This window comes from Channa argus, chromosome 17 (genome assembly GCF_033026475.1).
Source record: "Channa argus isolate prfri chromosome 17, Channa argus male v1.0, whole genome shotgun sequence".
NCBI classification, from domain to species: Eukaryota; Metazoa; Chordata; class Actinopteri; order Anabantiformes; family Channidae; genus Channa; species Channa argus.
In genome coordinates this window covers 2114552-2134988 of record NC_090213.1, presented here as the reverse complement: position 1 = coordinate 2134988, position 20437 = coordinate 2114552, and the positions used below count along the sequence as shown (strand labels likewise).

The window sequence follows — 20437 nt, the reverse complement described above, 5'->3', positions numbered from 1 at the left end:
ATGATGGTATACACTCTCAGATCAGCTTTGGTCTCCAGCAATTCAGAAAAATATCTGGAATCTCTGTATGCTACATTTTTCACACACATAATGTGTCTTGAATAAATACGTGTATTTATATGTTAATATCTATGCAAGATAATTAAACAGAAATGTAAAGTTAGATAGATGTGACCTGTTGAACCTCGCAGATGAAACAGTTAAGCCTGTTTTTATGGCTCAGTAGCCACAACTAATGCTTAAGGCTTTACTTTAATTGCTGTGACTAAACCCTTAAAGAAGACAAAACCATCAGAAAAGCTTGTAAAACAAACTTGGCAAACATTGTATTTAAGTACAGCTTCAGAGCAAAATATTAGAAGAGATCCTGCTTTCAACACCTAAAGAGGCTCCTAAGTTTGGGCTGAAGAGTAATAATCAACAACCAGAACAAGAGTGTGGAGAGTGAGCTGGTGTGAAGAGAAATGTTGTACTGCTTTTAATCTGGTGTTGATGTTAAAAGGAAACGCTTTCTTTGCTTTGTTACCTCTTTGTAATGACTTCAGTTTCGTCCACCATCCATGCTGTTGACATCCAAGGCCCTAAAGAATATTTTTTCAAGTCAAGTACACACATGGAGATTGAAAGAAATTTCCTCCTGCTGCTAAAGGCTTTAAAGAGAACCCGTCCTAGTTTCCACTGTAAATAATGTGGGGACAAAACTCACTGTCCTCCCTCAAAATGTGCAAAAATGTGATAAAGTAATCTGAAGAGAGCAATTCTTCTAGGTTAGTCACATTAACTATTATTATTATTTTGCAAATTGATACAGCAGATGAATATGAAGGATCAGATATATTCCCAAAGAGACATGGCCAGTGTTCATGTACTGTATGTGCCCAGCCAAGAGAAGGGCCTGAAGGTTTGGAAAGGCAGGGACGACTGACTCATTCCTGTCTCTGTCTTCCCTTTATTTACGTCTTCATCTCCAAGTATCTTTTGTTTCAAGCTGCCTTCTTCCTTTTTTTTGTTCTTTTTTTTTCTCACCTTCAGTCCCCATTTCTTTATGATTTACCTTGTTTGTCTCTGGGTGGTATTTTCCTTCCTTGTCTACCCACCTTGTGAGGGCTTGCCTGGAATTTAATAGTGTTGTCCACACTTTGTGCTTTGGCCTGCAATGACTCCAGATTGTTTCCTGATCATAATGCCATGCCATTTAAAAAGCCTTCTTTCCCCTCCCATTTACAGTGCACCTAGTTGTTGTGTTGGGCAAGCCCTGGCACAGCCCGGAACATTTGTTCTGCTGTGTTGCATTCATGGCCAGGTTCAGTGTCAGGACATGCACTGGTAAAGACTCCAGACATCCCTGGTGTTGGTCTACATTAGAGGCTGCTGGCAGGAGGTTCCTCCTTAACATTATTTCTCTCACATGCAGGAATGAACCTGCACGAATCTGAATTGGAAAAAATTGCTGCACCGATACTGGACCCAAATGAAACCCAGTGAGCTCATGCTCTCTTCTGGAAACACATTATTTTACATTTGTACTGCACAAATGTCTTGTGTGCGACACATTTATGTTTATGACCAAATGGGAGCTAAAATGGAAAACCCAGCTTTCTGCCAAAATCAGTAGGATACAATGTTTTCTGTAATATCAAATCGGACTTGTTCCTTGGCCACTGTTTGGACTTGTTCAAACAATGGCACAGTAGATCATCAGAAGAAGTCAAATGATATTTGTGTAAATGTGCTCCCTCGATCAGTTGTCTGGTGTTAACCTTTTTGCAGTTGATTTATAAAAGAGCTGTGATGCTTTTTTTCCCCTTGGCATTGAACACATGTTGGAAGAACCCTCAAAAGATGACACTGACCAGGACTTGGTCATTCTAGAAGCAGTAAGTGGCGATGCTTCTATGAGAAAGAAAGAGCCTTTCAAAACTGTGGACAGAAGGAACATTTCACCAAAGGCCAAAGTACTGTGAGATTGATGATTGTACATGTTTTTTTATTATGGAACTAAATCTCAGGATTTCCAAAGAGCTCTGGAATTAAACAAACAGTTTTTAACAGTAAAGACAAATGAATGAATAGTATGTATGAGAGAAGTTTTCCAGACAATTTAATTTGTCCTTTTAACTTGAATGACTCAACTTGAGTTCAGGTGAGGTAGACGAGAGGAGACGGCGTATTTTAGCTTTGACTGGGCCTCGCTGTGTGGTTAGTTTGGCTGACAACGTTCTCCATCTTTGTTAAATGGAAAGTATACGTTAACTGTTTTTGTTGACTTGTGGGAACAGTAGAGCATGGATTGGGCCGCTGAACGTGACCTGGGCCTAAGGGTGTGGAAGCTGAAACCGACCTAAACCCAACAAGCACGTTGCATTTTGTGTCCAAACCCAACCCGAGCCTAAAACAGCTGAGTGTGAGCCTGTTATTTAGACAATTTTACCCTGCTATTGCTTTTGAGCGAAAGAGGGAAATTGAACCATCCAAGCAGTATTAATGCCTTTGCACAATAAGCTAGACAGGGTTTCTCGACCCTGCAGTCGAAGCTGCAGTCACACACTGCCTTTCAAGGTGCTTCACATAGCTGACGATAGCTGGAACATGTCAAGTAGCCAAGTTTACACAAAGTAATAAGCCAACAGTCTTTCCACTCTGACTGTAAGGTTCAATGTCCTCCACTAGAGCATAAGATACTCGATCTTAGAGACACCCCTATGAAGTCTATAAAATGCATGCAGAAATTAATCAGATGCCCTTCAAGGTCTGATCAAAACAAGGTCCACTTTGTTGCTGCTTTTGAAACTTTAACGATTTCGTACCATTTTTCTCAGATAGATGCAGAACAGTGAAAATATCGTTAAAAGGAAACGTTTTTTTTCTACGGTTCTGTTCAGACTTGCTCTGTGATGGACTGTGGAAAAATGGAGATCCAGATATTCCACGCTCCCTCTAATAGCTGTCTGTGGTCCTTATTTTCGAAAGCCTCCAGACTTGGCTTCTAGCTTTAGGAGACAGCGTTCCTTGAAACAGATGAAAAATGACAGGATCCATGGAGAGCTCCCAGCTTCCTGCTATTCATGTCTGTGTGGTAAGGACTGAGTGACAGGGACTGAGCAGCACATGTGAAATAACAGACCAAAATAAATCTGCCGTTTTTGCACCTATAAAGCAACTTTCAGTATCCTCAGGGTTGGAATTTTAGCCTCACAATTAAGTTGAATCTTTTCTCTGTGTTGGAAAACTTCAAATCGCATGCAGCCTTTCAAATGAACAGACTTGTTGGGCAGCCACCATTCAAGCCAGTTCCTTCACTTTACTGAACAAAGCTGCCGAGCTGCACGATATGTTTTTCAACCCAAAAACTCAGTTAAGAGTTTTCCATATCTTATCGCTGTGCACATTTAAAAAGATGTAAAAATGACTAAATGAAATTACTGGAAGTACGTCTGAGCCAGCAGAATAAAACGACCTGACATCTGGGCTAATTTCATCAGTTATTTTGTTTTGTCTATTTTCAATTTGTGAGTGCAGGGAAACAAGCACACATTCTCCTTTTCTGTGCCTAGAGAAACCTTTAAATTAAGTGTCCTGATTCTTGATGTTTTGAGTTCAGAACAGAAACTATTTTTGCCAAAGATCTGCATCAACTGGCAAAAGCTAGAATATATTTTATTTCAGACTCCTTGGATCACATTTTTTGTAATAATTATCACATTGGGGAAAATGTACTCAGTTTTTTCAGCCCTGCCTCTGTACATGCTGTCACCTACTATAAACTGAAGGTTTAATTTAATATTGACACACCACCATGCGCACATTTACAAGTGTTTGTTGTGTGTGTGTGTGTGTGTGTGTAGGAAAGTGATCACACGTCTGCTTGAAGCAAAACGAGCCACTGCTTCAGTGTAAATTAGATTGGCTCTCAGTTGGTTAAACAAATCAATGAGGGTTTTGGCTTCTGTGGATTCAGCAGTTGGAAAGTTGAGTTGAGGTCATGAAACCTCCGAAAACACTTTAATACTGTCAACGTTCGCCCTGTGTTTCTGTTTATGTTGTTGATTTACAGTACGTGTAAGAACCAGTTTCAGAGAGAGCACATATTTGTACTGTAATTTTAATCTTTCCATCCTCTCTACAATAATTAAGTTTGAGCTCTATGTTTATGGGGCAGTGGTAGAGACTTCCTGCTGCATCCACAGAGGAGTAATTTCCTAATGCGACCTACATATTTTTAAGTATTTGTGAAGGGTATTCTTAAAAGAAGTATTGTTAGATTTAAAGAATGAATAAGCATAAACTCCTACCAAACTCATTAGAGCGTCTGTGTTTTGAACTCGCCTTTTTTTGCAATAAAAAGAAAATGCGTTCTAAGAGGAACTCCCAAATGAAAGCTATAGACTGGTGTCTTACAACTGGATGTTTTGCATAAATCGCAGTATGATTGTAATATTAACTTTTTGTTTTGGTCGGTTTTTCTGCTACACAGAGGGGGCGGTTTCCAGCGAAAGCTTCGGTTTCTAAAAATCTTGTCATTGCCACATTTGTTTGGCAGAAGACCATGCGAGAATCTATGTTCCCACATAATGTGTGATGTTGTTTACCTCAGTCTGTCAAGTCGTTAGGCGTCTCCTCGTTCCAGACTGTCAGGGACTAGAGATCTGACAGTTAGTGGAAGCAGTGACAGTAGTATCTTAGTTCAGATGTGTCCACACCACTATTTGACTAGTAGTGTCGGCCAGTCTCTCATGAGCTTAACTGTAGACTGGACTAATGTGGATTTTACTGGTGAGCAAGTCATACTAGAAGCTAAACGGTTTCGTTCTTGTATTGGTACTCGGTGCCAAGTAGTACTGCAAGTACTCATCGACCTGACTCAGTCTACAGAGAAGGTCTGTGGTAATTGCATGAGGGAAGGTGTTTAGAAAAATATAGTAGCATTTCCTGTAATTGTTATCGTGCTCGCTCAGTAGACAGTTAATTCATCTTCTAACATGTGCTGTGATTCATGTCTGTCCTCTCTGTCTCCTGTCTTTCAGTGCTCTGTACTCAACACTTAAAAAAAACCCACCTTAAATGTTCTCTTAAATATCGATAGATATTTCCAAAATCTGTTAACTTTTGAAAGCTCCCCACATGTCTCTCTAGTCCTTCATTGTTGGGGTGAGCTGTTCTGCTGTCCACTTCCTGGCCTTTTAAATAGTTTCCATTTTAAAGAATATTTTGATCTACCAGCACATACAAAAGGTAATAAAAAGATGGATTTCTTTTTTAAACCTGGAAAACACTGGAAAAATATGAGCACAACATAAAAATTGGTTATTGCAAAGTTTCAAAATCTCCTAAGAGGAAAGTTGGGAATCGATCAGTCCAGGATTCAAGAAACTTTATCTCTCAGATGGGGGAAAAATTCTCTCAAACAACTCCAAGGCGGAGATACTCAAATGTAAACATTAACATTAATATACTGAAACATCAAAGTATATTCATAATAACCGATTCATAATAAGCTCTATCTATGCTCGTTGTGTTTAGAGGTGGGTCTTCCTAGAAACCTGGTCACCAGCGACGTGACGGATACCAGCTTTGCTGCTTCATGGACAGCAGCGCCGGGCAACGTGAGGTTGTACCGGGTTCGATGGAAGTCACAGTTTTCTGGGGAAAGCGGAGAGAAAACCTTGCCAGGACACGTCACCAGGGTTGTATTGGATGGTCTGACTCCAGAAACACTATACCAGGTTTCTGTGGTTGCCGCCTACAGTCACAAAGACAGCGATCCACTTACAGGACAGGAAACCACTGATGGTGAGTGTTTTTATAAGTAATTGCATTCATTGATTTTTTTTACTTAATTAAAAACAGATTTATCAACAAAATAACGAAGTAAACTTGAGAAAGAGACATTCCAGTGCATCTCTTGGAGAATAAATTATGTTACCAAAGGTTGCAGGCCTTTCTAAATGACATGTGCAACCTGGATAAGGTCAGTATAAATAATTTTTGCTACATTCTCAGTCTTAGCCATTTGGCAGAACATACTATGGTTTGGTAACAAGGAAAGATGAATACAAGCCAAAGTAGATTCAAAACTTCCCTTCGTCAGGAAAAATGAAACACATTTCAGTGCAAAAACATACAGCTGGCATTTTATAAAAGCTTAGTGCTGTCTAGACTGTGGAAAAAGACCAGAATTAAATTAAGATTTAAATTTTTTGATGCTTTTTAAACTTAGATTAGAGTGAAACACCAAGGTGATGACAGTTCTGCAGCATTATGCACTCAGAACTAACACAGCTCGTGGCTAAGGGGAGTATTGGTACGACGTGTGTGTCCTGTGGATGACGCACTGTGAACTGCGTGCTGACATATTTCATCAGAGTCAAGACACACTCCAAAAATATCGGTCTATATGCGCACATGGGAAATCAAATGATCTAGATCCACATAAACAGGCCAGAGCAAAACAGAGCAACATGTAGATAAACTGCACCTCTTGGTACATATTGTTCCTTGATGTGGACTCTAGCAGAACTGTTTGTTCAAACCTATTAACACTCTGAAATGTTGGATGCCTTGTTTCTTTCCAGCAATAAAAATCTTCCACAGTGAAATCAAGTAGTTAAAAAACGGTTCTTGGGATCATTAAAACACATATTACTGTCTTGCCATTTGTTTAATCACATTGTTTATTCATAAGTTAATTTCATTTTTATGTCTTTAAGTTGTTTCAGTGCAAATGGAAAATGTGGTTAGCGTTTCCTCCTAATTCATAACCATCTACTTTTGGCCTGACCCTGACGGTATTATTCAACATTTATGCCTGTAACTTGCAGTTATGAATGCATCGCAGAGACAGCACATTTGGCTTGAAAACAGAAGGATGGATGGCTGACTGTAGGGTGGAAATAATCAATGTGGCTGAGTAGGCACCAGAAGACTAAGGAGTTTTTGCAGTCCTGTACTGCACATTCAGAACATATAATCAGACAGAGAAGGGTCTGGACAGTATAAGCAAATAAGCAAGTGAATGTTGATGAGATCAGAGGGGTGCAGCTCAGTTATATCAGTTTGGAAAAACTAGTGACAAAAGTAAGACGATGTGTTGGGTGTATTTCCTGCCGAGCCAGCTAGACAGCTAGACAAGCTTTGTTTATTTCTGATGCCTGGTTCCCAAATGAACAACAAAGTAACAAATCTAAAAAGTGCAAATGCTGTTTTTGGCTTTGGCCAGTGTTTAGTTTTTCAGTGTGCAAAACAGTGTTTAGCTACTATCATCCATTCAGAGACTTCTTATCTATCTCTAGCATGATGGATACAGTGCACTTTGTTAGTGAAAATGGTAAACACTGCATGGAAACTCTGACTGTTTAAGTGAAATATGAAAAAGTATTTCACGTTTGTTCCTGTGATGTCAGAAATAATTCTTTCACGATTTTTACCATCTTTTTTCTTAAGTAATCTTGTGCCATTATTTTGTTATTGATTAACACAGAAGCCATTCCTGAGATATTGGAACAGGGCAACTTTGTAAAAAAAAGGCCTAGTTATGACAACACGCACGACCAGATAACACAGCATCAAAACACAACACTTCAGCTCTATCAAATGATTCCTAGAAACAAATTAATGTTAAGTGTAAAATGAAAACCCATTTGTCAGTTATAATTGTCCACTGTCACCTATCACATTAGTTAAAATCCCTGTTTTCCTGTTTGGTCACTGTTGCTTCATCTGATAGCAAATAGAACAAGGGGTCGAACTTACAAAAATTAAACTCGAGTTAAACATCTAGATTCTGTTTTTAAAAATATACTGTTGTTTTCAGCCTCTGCTGCTACTAAAGCACTGACTGTGTCAGATGAGACCGAGCGAACCATGAAAGTCAAATGGACACCAGCGCCGGGCAAGGTGGTCAACTACCGTCTGAAGTATGTTCCAAGTAGTGGAGGCAAAGAAGTGGCCCTAAAGATCCCTGGGACGGTCACGTCCACTGTCATGAAGCGCTTGCAGCCCCTCACAACGTACAACATCACAGTTCACCCCATCTACAAGCGCGGGGAAGGAAAAGCAAGGCAAGGAGTAGGAACGACACGTACGTTGGTCCATAATTCAACCCTCTGAGAGACACAGTACACTGCAGAAACATGTCCATCTTAACCAAGACGTTTAAAACTGAGTTCACTCCTAAAATTGTATCACTGGTGGAAGTAATTAGGAAAAATATCTGCTGCTGAGATGATTTCACCTTTTTAAGGATCTGATAGAGTCATAGGGTGAATACTCCCTATAACTAAATGTTAAAATTAGATTTTCTGGGTTTAGAAAAACCATGACCGATTTCTCATTTTGAAGGGAACTGCTGTTTGATGTCATAGATATTCAGTGACCTTGCTGATCAAAGCTAATCTCACAGCTCAGTTGGACATCGATGTCTTTATCTGACTCTAGTTAAAAACTTTCCCAAAACCAAACTCTCCCTTTGCGACCAGCTTAAGGATGTGTTAACTTCCATCCCAAATGGCTTCCCAGGTGACTCATTAAATGTCAGTAACACTAAACAAATGGAGAAAAGTTACTTGTTTGACAGATTTGTTATCTTCTATCCACGAAAACTGCTAACATAAGTCACGCAAATAAGATTCCAAGTTTTCTCCCTTTCCATCAAAAACAAAACGGTTTTAACGACTTGTTAAGATGAATATTTCTCTCACTATAGGTGCTGCTGCGCTGCATCAAAGCAGCGTCTTTTCACCAGAACGTTAAGCACATGCTCAATCACATGCTTATATTACTAACGCACAGCATGACACTGGGCTTTTGGTTCCAGGTTCAAGGAATTGTATTATGGACTAATGAGAAACTGGCTTCAGTCTAGTGTGGCTGATCTTTAAAAACCTTTGCCAAGAGTTGAAGTTGTGTCGAAGTTTGTTTTGTGTGACTTTGTCCTGAACTTCCTTCTCGGTTCCTCTATTTCAGTCTCGCAATTCAAGCCTCCCAGAAACCTCCAGACCTCAGAGTCAACCAAGGACAGTTTCAGAGTCTCCTGGGATCCAGCACCTGGAGATGTTAAAGGCTACAAAGTGACCTTTCACCCCACTGATAAGGATGTATATTATGACAGTGGGGAGTTCCTTGTCGGTCCATATGATAACACCGTTGTCCTAGAGGAACTCAGGTAACCTTTAGATATTCAAATATTTAGGGGTAAAGAAGTAACTTAAGCCACAAGTGTATCTACAATATTAGTGCCTTCTTGGAATCCTGTACCTCAGCCACTGGGTGCAGCCCAAGGAACCACTCACGCAACATGATAGCAGACAGATTGGAGTGACAGAAATTTGTGAAAAATGCTCAGCATAATTTAAATGATGATGGTCAAATTTATTACTTTGGATAACCACCACTCCACTGTGGTAATTAAGGAAAACAAATGAATTAAATCCATAAACCCTCATTTTCAGGTTTCCTTGTTGAGACTTTGAAACACTGCTGTAGGTTTTTGTACTTTTCTTTCTTCTTCAGGTCACAAACAAAGTACTCTGTGGCTGTGTTTGGGATGTTTGATGGTGGAGAGAGTTTGCCTTTAGCAGGAGAGGAGATGACGACCCTTATGGATGGCCCTGAGCCACCTCCCCTAGACGCTTCTGGTAAAACTGATAACTCCATCCCACTACAACCCACAATCTATTAGCAGCCTTAAAGCACAGGCCTGCAGACCAGACGTGCTCTGGTCCAAGTCCCCTCACAACAAGAGTGTTCTGACTTTGAAGCGCAGTCCAGATTTGTGCCAGAACATTTAATTTTTTTGTTGTCGAGGTGAATTAATATCACTGTTGCTCTGGAATTGCAGACTGAAAATCAAGATGATTGTGATTAGTACAAATTACTCTGAGGTGGTTGGCGCCGTTTCTCATGTCCCTTATATCTCGTGTTGGGTAGAATCAAATGACATTTTATTTAACAGATGTGTGTGTTGATGCTGACATTTATAAATTGCACACTTGGACAAATTTGGCACATGCAAAATATTTGCTAGATGTGTAGAGCTATTTCTCGATGTGTTGTACTTTAAAGGTGTCACCAGAGACGTATGTTCATTGTTTCCAAGATGACTTACTATAGAGGTCAGTAGCTGCGGCCCACATGTCGAAAGAAAGCAGATATTTCACCTTGTTGTGGAAAACTGATAAAACAGGTCTGCTTGCAATTATTTTTATTTTTTTTTATAAATCTAGAGTTTTAGTAATTTCCCTACATGTATGTATGCTAGGAAAATATTATGGCTCCCATAAGACCCTAAGGAGGTGCTGACCCTGTGCAGAAATTCCAGCTGTAATGGGAAACAGACGTGGTGACCGACTGCCCACCAAGTGGGGAACAAGCCACAATGTTCCACCAAAGTTTCACTTGGAGATCCTCATATATCAAGTTGCTGCACTTAAAGGGCAGACGGCTTAGAGGATGCTTTAATCCAGTGTTTTTGACAGGGCCACATGGTCTGGCAGAGCTGCTTTGAGGCGTCCTTCATAAGGCTCTTTTTAGTTTTTAACAGGTCATTAAATTCTTTGTCTTTTAAACTCTTCTTTTTTAAACAAAGTCTGAAACATCCGACAGTAAAGTGAGAAAATTCAACTTGTTTCCGAAAATGTTTTTAAATCTCCTGACATTATCCAAGTTGTTGCTGTTTTCACTGTGATTGGATGACTTCATCCAACATTATAATTAATGATAATATTAATACTTTACCATGACTTTTTAATCTGAACTATAGTTCTCTATACTTTTCCACAACGGTTTGAACTACCTTGAGTAAGTGGACCTTTGGTTTTCCACTCAGACATTACACCAAGACCAACATTGAACTTAAGTTCTTACTCAGGACGTTTTAAAGCTCTAGATTGTATCTCTATGCCACTGTCCAGCAAGGAAGTACTATGAGGGAAAACAAAGAGAGAGACGTTTGTCTATGTCACACTGTAACATTGAAAGTTACTGTCTGGATTTAGCTTATTGTGACTGCTGAAGTTTAATAGGAGTTTTAAATGAACATTAGAGTCCACGTAGACTGAATGAAGACTGTAAATGTTGTCTCATTTCTTACAGCGCAGTGGTTTTCTGGATGAAATACAACAGGACCACGTTGCGTAGCAGGAAATAGATGTGACAAAGTCAGATTGTCACATGGGCCCAATCTTGAGAATTGCCGATTTCACTGAAAATGTCTTGGACTCCATTTGCAATCGATCAGGTCATTGACTTTAGATGGACATCTAAGATTCCTGCTTTAAAAATAAATGAAAAAATAAAAAGGTAGGCTTATGCCGACTCAGTATTCACCTCACAATTTTAGCTCTAAGTTGTCTTGTCTGTTTTTGACATCAAAGTGAAATGACATTTAATTTCAAAATGAAGGCTCCACCAGCTGCTGCCCTGAGCACAAAAAACAATACAAACTCAGAACTGTTGCAGGTTTCTGCAGCACATTAGTGATTTGTAGCTCAGGTTCAGACTGAGGTTCAGAGACACTGGATCCTGCAGTCGTCTTCAGTATATTAGATGCCTTTTAAAGCTGCCTCTGTTTATGACATCTGTTTTTATTAATGAATGTCGAAGGGACACATGAGCAGGTTGTTTACCAGCGGTGGTATAACTCAAACAGACTGTAGCCGAGCATTTGACTCAGCACCAAGCATCTGTTTCTGCAGGCCTGCTGAATAAGGACCAAAACATTCAGTCACTTGCATCCTAACTTGTTTTCAGTTGCACACACAGGGACTTGGTTTTTAATCTCTCGGTGTCTGCTGTTGTCCTAGAAGAGATCAACCATTTTTCACCCCAGTAGGTGCCCGGAGAAGTAATGTGCAGCAGGAGCACGTTGTCAGAGAAGCTGACTCCTGCTGGAGGGGACAGCCTCCATGTCAGCCAGAAAAGACCACAGGGCTGATGCAGCACTGGATATAAAAACACAAATGACCCGCTGTGCTGAAAGGGAACGAGAGAAAAAAAGGCCCTGAAGAGAGATTAGTTAATCCAGAAAGGACAGCTGTTACACAATGTGTTACAAGTGTAAATTATTTGTGTTACATAATGCCGTGTAAAGCATTCTGCCACTTGTAACTGTGAGAAGTTTCTGATGTACTGCTCCTCCTTACTTTTCTCTCTCCTCCTGATTTATCTCACCTTTTCCACACACATTCATAAAGGTTCATTTAAAAGTGACTGGTGATGGTGTAGCAGATGTCTCCCTCACTGCTCCTCTGCCTTCACTGTCTCTCTGCAGACGTACAGTGTAAGACCACAGCAAAGGCCGACATGGTGCTGCTGGTTGACGGCTCCTGGAGCATCGGCCGCATGAACTTCAAAACCATCCGTAGCTTCATCGCTCGCATGGTTGGCGTCTTTGACATTGGCCCTGACCGGGTCCAGATTGGTAATAATAATTTTACTGTAAATACTATTAATATTACCACTTTACTAATACACTTGTAAAACTATCGCTACATCAACAATGAGGCTGTAGCTGTTTTTATTAACACAACTTTTATAACTACAGTTATAGTAGGTATTCAATTCAGTAAATAGTACCAATTGTAATACTCGAGTTGCAGCTATAGCTACAACTAAAGCTCTGGCACTATATTAAAACTGCCAAAAGTGGAAAAGATAAATCGAACCAATTGAAAAATGCTCTATTACAAGCAAGAGCACATTGTTTTTGAATTTTAACCAGGCAACAGAAAAAGGGATTCATTAATCTCTTGGCAGTATTTTGTTGGGTAAATTTAGCAAGTCATAATTTTGTTTTTAGATTGTTGAATGTACTGTGGCATTGCAAGATAACTAGGTTAAAGACATTAAATCATTGTACTGTAGTGAAGAAAAATAAAACTTTAAATTTACAGTCGGGTGCAAAAGATTGCATCTCCTTATTTTGCTATGTAAAAAGCTTATGTCATCATTCATAAATCATTTAACAATTAGCTGTAATTTCTAATGAGGAACATTTGCACTAGCTTCGCAATAAATATGATGGAAAAACATTTCAAAATAACACTTATCACTATTACTTTTTAATGCTGCTACTGATACTTTAGTTTAGAAATTCTCTTAGAGCAACTTGCTGTACTCATACACAGTAACTCTTAACTACTGTTACCACTGCTGCCAGTTGGTGACGTCACTGAATATAAAAACACCAATCATTTTAATAGCGTATCATACATTTACACTGCTCAAATATTACTGTACTACAACTTTGTTAATGACTGAGCCGAGTGTTTTTACACATTACTGCCTGTGTTTAAAGGCCTGGCTCAATACAGTGGAGACCCAAAGACAGAGTGGCACCTCAACGCCCACCCAACCAAGGTGTCCCTGCTGAATGCTGTCAGCAACCTGCCATACAAAGGAGGAAACACCATGACAGGTGATTTAACAGGATTGTATCTAGTGTTCAAATGTCATCTATTTTGGCCAATAACCCAAATAATTGTATTGTTTTCACCTACAAATAGTCAGCAAGCTAATTTCTAAGTTAATTTTATAAATAAGAGTTAATAGAAGTTAGGAAATGTCAAACCTGGAGTGTCAGTGAAACTGGACTAGAGATGTTTGTTTGAATGTTTTTCACGAGTCAAAGTAGTTCTGACAGCTAAGCTGAGTATAGAGAAATGAGACCATTATCACATGTCCTGACCAGATAACAAAACCAGTTAATTCACATACTTTTGCTTCTGGCTGTATCCCAAGCTGAAAGCTTTGTTTTGCCTCCTAATTGCTATCATGCAGGATTGGCTTTGAACTACATCCTCGAGAACAACTTCAAACCCAATGTGGGATTGCGACCAGACGCACGCAAAATTGGTGTCCTGATCACTGACGGAAAGTCTCAAGATGAAGTTGTCGAGAAGTCACGAAAACTGAGAGACCGCGGCATCGAGCTCTACGCTATTGGTGAGCGATTTAAAGCTGAGCCAACAGGAAATGCAAAAGTTTTCAAAGTGATGTTTAGCTCTAAAAAGTAAGAAGAAAAAAAAAACAGCTTTTGTTTAGAGTTTTCAGGTACAATTCTAATGATACATTTCTCAGGTGTGAAGAACGCCGATGAGAATGAGCTAAGGTCCATTGCTACAGACCCAGATGAAATTCACATGTACAATGTCAACGACTTCCAGTTCCTGCTGGACATTGTGGATGACCTCTCTGAAAACCTCTGTAACAGCGTCAAGGGACCAGGTAGGAACAGTTAATCGTGGCTGTCAGCACCACACTGATCACATTCTTAAAATCATGACACATGGATCAACAAACAGTGGCCCAATTTGGTAATTTGAGCGTGAGCCCAGCAAGTCAGATTTGTCAGATCACTTTGAGTTTATTCTTAAAATACCACTGAGTCAGAGTTAAACCTTTTAATAAGTGCTGTTGTTCGTGCGCAGAGACTTCTGCTTTTCCAGTTTTTGAAACTAACAACCATACGTTATTTTACTTCTATGACTGGCTTTTAGGAGGTTAGAGACATTTCTCTTTATATGGAGGATGACATTAACCTGAAGTCCAAGTAAAGGCACGAACGTCCCCAGAAGTACACTTCCTCCGTGCAGCTGCTTTTACTCTGTTTAATTGATGAACATACTGCTCTGTACTTTGACAAGTAAAGAGCAGAAATAATTCAGTAATTGTAAACAGTTCTATTATTCACAAATCAATTCAACCCTGAAAAATAGAAAAACATAATCACCCCAACTGGGCTGAAGATGAAAGCAAACTTCAGAGATACATTTCCAGATAAATTTGACCTGACAATCTCAATTATTTCAGACTATCAAAGGTTCTAACACAGATCCAAGAAGCTGATAGAAATGCTCACATTGAAAATACGTTTTGTCTGTAAATCAATTTTTCAGAGGAAATTAAAAAACGATTTACAGTACAGCCAAAAAGGAAAAAAATGATAAAGCTTGAATGAGCAGGAGGAGTTGAAGTGTACATCAGGCCGGCAGCTTCACTTTCAATGGAAAAAATAAAGCGTAGACACGTTAGTGGCAGCGGGGTTCATCATGTGGGACGGTTTTCTAGCTCCTGTTTGTTGCGTTGCAGGAGGTGAACTGGAGTCCCCGATCGATCTGGTGACATCAGAGGTGACCCATCACTCCTTCCGTGCCACCTGGACGGAGCTGGGCGGCCCAGTGGACAATTATCGAGTCACGTATGCAGCTGTGACAGGAGGACCCTTACTGGATGTGAGAAAAAGCTTTTCTCTCTGCATGTTACTCTCAAGCAGTCTGTGTCCGTGTAGCAGCTGAAACCAGAGCTAAACACAAGCTCATATTCACTTCACAAAGAACTGAAATAGTACAATTAAGCTGAACTGATGAAGTTCACATTGTCAAAGAAGTGTGACATCAATTTTGGCTATTTGATAAACCAAATTAAAATTAAAATGAGGAATATGTATTTCAAAAAGAGAACACAAATGGACTTGTCCATCCTTTTCTTTGGTGACGTAGTTCTTGATTTTTGTCCTAAAACTATTGAGGTATTGACACTTGTGAGCTGCACGTTTGCACTAGAAAATGTATATCTCCATTATCAAGGGCAAGCACACTTGATAGTGTCCCGCACACTTGATAGTGTCCCACACACTCTTCTGCTGCTAAAAAAAATCAATCGACGGCTTTCGGCCTGAGCCTTCAGGGGTCACCACAGCGGAACGTGTTTTCCTGCTGAAACCCTCCCAGTTTATTCGGGCTCGGGATTGCACCTTGGTGGCCGGGTGGGTGAGATCATCACTGTGAAGTAGCAAGCATTTACATAAGATGGCAAAATGAAGTGTAATCACGCTGAAGGGGTCTGAGATCAGGGGTCCCAAGGGCCAGAGCTGTAAACAGTTACTGATAATAGTGTTGAGTTTAAACACACAATGACTACAAAGAGATGCAACCACAAGATGTAGAATGAATACAAACTGAGCAAGAACCTGAAACCAACCATAAGAGACACACAATGAACAAAACTGAATACAAACTCTCAAGTATATCATAGAAAAAACTCAAATGCCTCTTCGTAATGATTTGCATTGAGCTAAATAAAACACGGATATGAGAGATGTCTAACGCAGCTGCAGAGTTTTACAAAGGTTGAATGTTTTACAGAGCTTTGATTAAGACAAGGACAGTTGTTTTTATTTATTTTTTGTTTCCTCATATCTTTCTGCCTGGTTTCAATTTTAAGAACTGGGCCTTTGACTGCTGTTTTGGGTCAATTTCAGTCTGCTGTTCCAGGCATAAATGGTCTCTCAGATAATTGGTCCATTTCACAGAACTTCATTTGAAAAATCTGCTCGGCCTTTTATGGTTTAGAAACATTAGCATTTGTTAGTACCATCCTGAATATCAGATGGCATCTTGTTTGCCTATTAATTCCCTTTGGCTCCCATGAGCTGTAGCCTAAACTGTAACAGATAAGTCTTTCTGTCTCTCTTACTTTTAACGGTGAGCCGCTTCTTATTTACTTGGTTTACTACTTCCTGTGAATTTAGATAAGCAGATATTACCCCCTCCCCGAAATAAACAGATCAAACCTTCCCTGTTGTTTTATATTCTGGTTTGTTTCATCCCATGCGGCAAATCTCACAAAGCAGGTTAAAAACTGGCTCTTGGAAGTGTTTCCACATACCCTGGTCTGGCTTTTATTCAAAGCCCTGTTTACTTGGCCCTCAGGAACTGAAATCTGGATCCCAGTTGCTTTGGTGAACCTGCGTTTAGTTTACACTTAACCTCCTGTCTGTCCCGTCTTTAAAAACACAGCACTGGTTCTTTTCCATCTTTTGTGCTTTTATTGGCTCTTGTCAGATGGTGCTTGTGTGATTATAATCGGGCTTGTCTGAAACCAAGCTGAGTTTCCATTGGATCCGCACAGTTTAACGTTATAGACCTCATTATGGGCCAAGAACCCTCATCATACAGTTCCTCTCTGTTTTAATGTGTTTACATTGGCCCGCAAAACCTGTATGAACAAAAGCACATGAGATATATGATCTTCACGTGCTGGGTTTAAGTGCAGGACTTATCTACATGGATGTAGAAGCAGTGCCCAAGAGAGGGAATTACATAGCGGTTCAGAGCTGAAGCCATGACCCTCTGCCAAGTCCTAAATACCTCTCAAGTCTAGTTCTATACAAGTCTTTATATGCCTGTTCCTGAATTTATATACATTTTTAGTATGATTTTTTTTTTTTAATGCATTTATTAGATTTTATAGGATTCAAAGACAGACAACCATCGGTCGTTTACTGCGATGCAGTATTGATGTCTGCATGCGCTGATCTTTTTGCTTTACACATTGCGATGGGGCCAACATGGTGCTGGAGGGGCTAGTGCTGCCCTCTCACAGCTAGAAGCTCCTGCAGCCCTTTTGGGGCAGATGTTGTTACTGGGCTAATGTAGATTTCCTCCAGAGGGGTTCCTCCCACATGTCAGGCCCGTATGTGTGAATGGTTGGCTGGAGATAGTCTGGACACCTGGGCCTGGTGTCCCCTGCCTCTCACCCAGCAACAGATGAACTACACTCAAACACGCTGGCAGTTTCTTTCAAGTCATCAGTTGTTGGTTTCTGATTGCTGGTGTCACGCTATGAAAAAACAGTTTGGCAGAGAGTTGCTCAGAATAACTAGTGCATTAAAAGAAAACACGCATGTGCACATTTTTTTTTTTCTTCTTTGAAGTGCAGAATCCATCCTGGTGGTGTAGTCTGGTCTACCAATCCAGCATGAAGCCACATTAAAGAAAAGCACAGCGCTGCCCAACAATAGTGCCAAAACAAAAAGCTTGTTTAGTCACAGGATTTGCTTTGGCTTTCAATATGGCTTGTGTCACTTCTTGATTGCACTTGTTACAGAATAAGTGATGGTTTACTTTGTACAAATGCGTAATGAGTTTGATGTTTGGTGAGAACCGCTTAAATCCAAGTAAAATACGGTATTTTAACTGAATGAATTATAGCCCTGTATTTAATCCACATCTTCACGCATTTATTTTTCTTGACCTCTTGGTGAGAGATCTGTTTTTGCCGTTTTCCTTTTGGTACCAAATTAGCATCCATAGAACAATCGCCACTTCTTTATCATTTCAGCTGCTGGTTGACGGGACCACGACCACTGTGCTGCTGGAGAATCTGACCCCTCTGACAGAGTATGTCATCAATGTTTACGCAGTGGCGGGTGAGGAGAGCAGCGAGCCACTGAAGGGCACTGAGACGACCTGTAAGTTGGTTTTCCCGTCACCTCTTCACCTTCCTCTTCCTCTGTTTCGCTATTGTCATGAAACTTCTTTTTGCACGATGAGAGAAATTCTGCTTCCCTGTCTGATGTCTGTTTCACAGACACTCGTTGTCCTTTTCGATCAACAGACATGATTAAAGAGGTGCTTAAAGGCAGATAGGATCGTTGCTTGGTGATGTTTTACTGTTGTGGGAAAGCGTTCTGTTTCTATCTTTTAGTTAGAGATAAACAACTTGATTTCAAATCTGCTCCAACATCTGTTTATACAACGTATATTTGTAGTCTGAGGTGAAAAACCATTCCACAAGAAAAGTCACCCCAGTGATGCAAGATGTGTGTGATGTGTGGGAGTGGTGGGAATACGGAGAGCCACGTTGAGCCAGAAAGACAATAGTTACAGCCCACAGGGTGACTGTGGCGCGGGAGGTAGAGCGGTCGTCCACCAATCCCGCAGTTGTTGGTACAATCCTTGGCTCCTCCGGTCACACGTCAGTGTCCTTGAGCAAGACACTGAACCACAACTTGGTTGCTCCTGGTGGGTGTTGACCAGCTGCATAACAGCTCCACCAGGGGTGTGAGTGTGTGTGTGTATGTGTGTGATTGTGAGTGCGAATGGGTGAATAGGAAGCAGTGTAAAGCACTTGGAGAGCCAATCGGTAGAGAAGTGCGATATAAGTGCAGAGCATTTTTTTTATATATATCTTAAATAAGCTGATATAATTGATCAAGATTTTAGCCTTATGAATTGAAATGCGTGTATTTGCTGATTTGTTTGTTTCTTTGATGTTTGTCTTTATTTATTCTTAAATGTGCGACTGTTTTTTTTTTTCCGTTCACCCCCCCCCCCCCCCCCCCCCCCCCCCAACTATCAACTGGTTCCAGTGTCGTAACACAAAAACCGATTGTTCTGATTGTTATCCACTTGGATGGCACCCACAGCTGTTTTATGCATTTTCTAGAGGCATGCTTCACAGTAAAGATCTGTTACAGGCTCCAGTGGTTTGCTGTGCATGTCAAGGCTCCTCAAGCACACATTACTGCATCAATGCGGCGTTGCATTTGATCAGCCTGTGGTATTTCTGAGTCATCATTGAAGACCAGGTTGCTTTGATAGCAGCCACTCATGTTTTGTGCTTGGATGTTTCCTCATCTTGACAAAACCCCATAGATTCTCTATTACGTTCAGGTAAAGTTAGACTGCAGTCAAGTACCATGACATCATGGTCAGAAAACCAGTTTCTGGTAGCTTTAGCAATGTAGGCAGGTTCTGCTGGAATAGGATATCCTCATCATCATCCTCATCATCATCAATGAGCCTCAGAAGCATGATGTGCCCTAAAATGACCTGGTAGAAGGCTGCATTGGCGTTGAACCTGATAAAACACAGTGGACCAACGCTAGCAGATGGTATGTGCCAAATTATCTTTGGACTGTGGAAACTTCACACTGGACTTCTGGCAACTTGGATTCTGTTCCCCTCTGCTCTTCCTCCTGACTCTGGGACCTTGATTTTCCAAATACAACATTTACTTTAATCTCAAAAGGTCTTTGGACCAGTAAGAAATGATCCCATTCTTCTTCTCATAAAGACCAGGTAAGACGTGTCTGGTTTAGGAAGGAATTTATACTAGGATTGCAGCAGTTGTAGCCCATTTCAGGAGTCCTAACCACATTTCCACACGGCTTATTGTATGAACAATAATTTAATGAAATGCTATGTACATGTATTACAACTAGAATACAAGTTTCACTTTTTGAATTGAATTATGTGAAACTTAAATGCACTGGTACATAATCATTCGGCCACATCAATACTAATGGTCTTAATGTTGTGGAGGACCTGGGTCGGCATGGCAGCCACACAGCCCCTGCGTGCAAACAATATTAATCATGGTAATTATGGCAAAACATGTACAATAAATAATAAGAAAAATAAGGACCATCGGTCACTGTTGGTAAAGGTGGAGCTGATTTTACCCATTTTGTGTGCTGACAGTCGGTTAATCCGTACTGATCCATTTGACATTTATCAGTCATATTTTTGTGAAAAACAAAATATCGTTATTTTAAAATCACCAGCACATCTTAATGTTGTGGCTAATCATTGTAGAATAATTAATGTAAAAGGTTTTTTGTAATGTATGCACGACACTGTGTGGCTGAGTTTTGACG

At 40.3% G+C, this 20437-nt stretch overlaps 1 protein-coding gene across 5 annotated transcripts in view; it reads left to right on the top strand.

The window, feature by feature from the left end:
- col12a1b (collagen, type XII, alpha 1b) overlaps window positions 1–20437 on the top strand; it is a 112111-nt gene that overhangs the window by 18432 nt on the left and 73242 nt on the right. For all 5 annotated transcript variants that reach the window (XM_067481595.1, XM_067481593.1, XM_067481597.1 and 2 more), the window contains exons 13-22: window positions 5521–5790; window positions 7811–8077; window positions 8962–9160; window positions 9508–9632; window positions 12266–12415; window positions 13292–13411; window positions 13774–13938; window positions 14074–14220; window positions 15085–15227; window positions 18118–18247. In XM_067481595.1, the coding sequence (XP_067337696.1) occupies window positions 5521–5790; window positions 7811–8077; window positions 8962–9160; window positions 9508–9632; window positions 12266–12415; window positions 13292–13411; window positions 13774–13938; window positions 14074–14220; window positions 15085–15227; window positions 18118–18247 (1716 nt within the window). The remainder of the gene's footprint in view (window positions 1–5520; window positions 5791–7810; window positions 8078–8961; window positions 9161–9507; window positions 9633–12265; window positions 12416–13291; window positions 13412–13773; window positions 13939–14073; window positions 14221–15084; window positions 15228–18117; window positions 18248–20437) is intronic.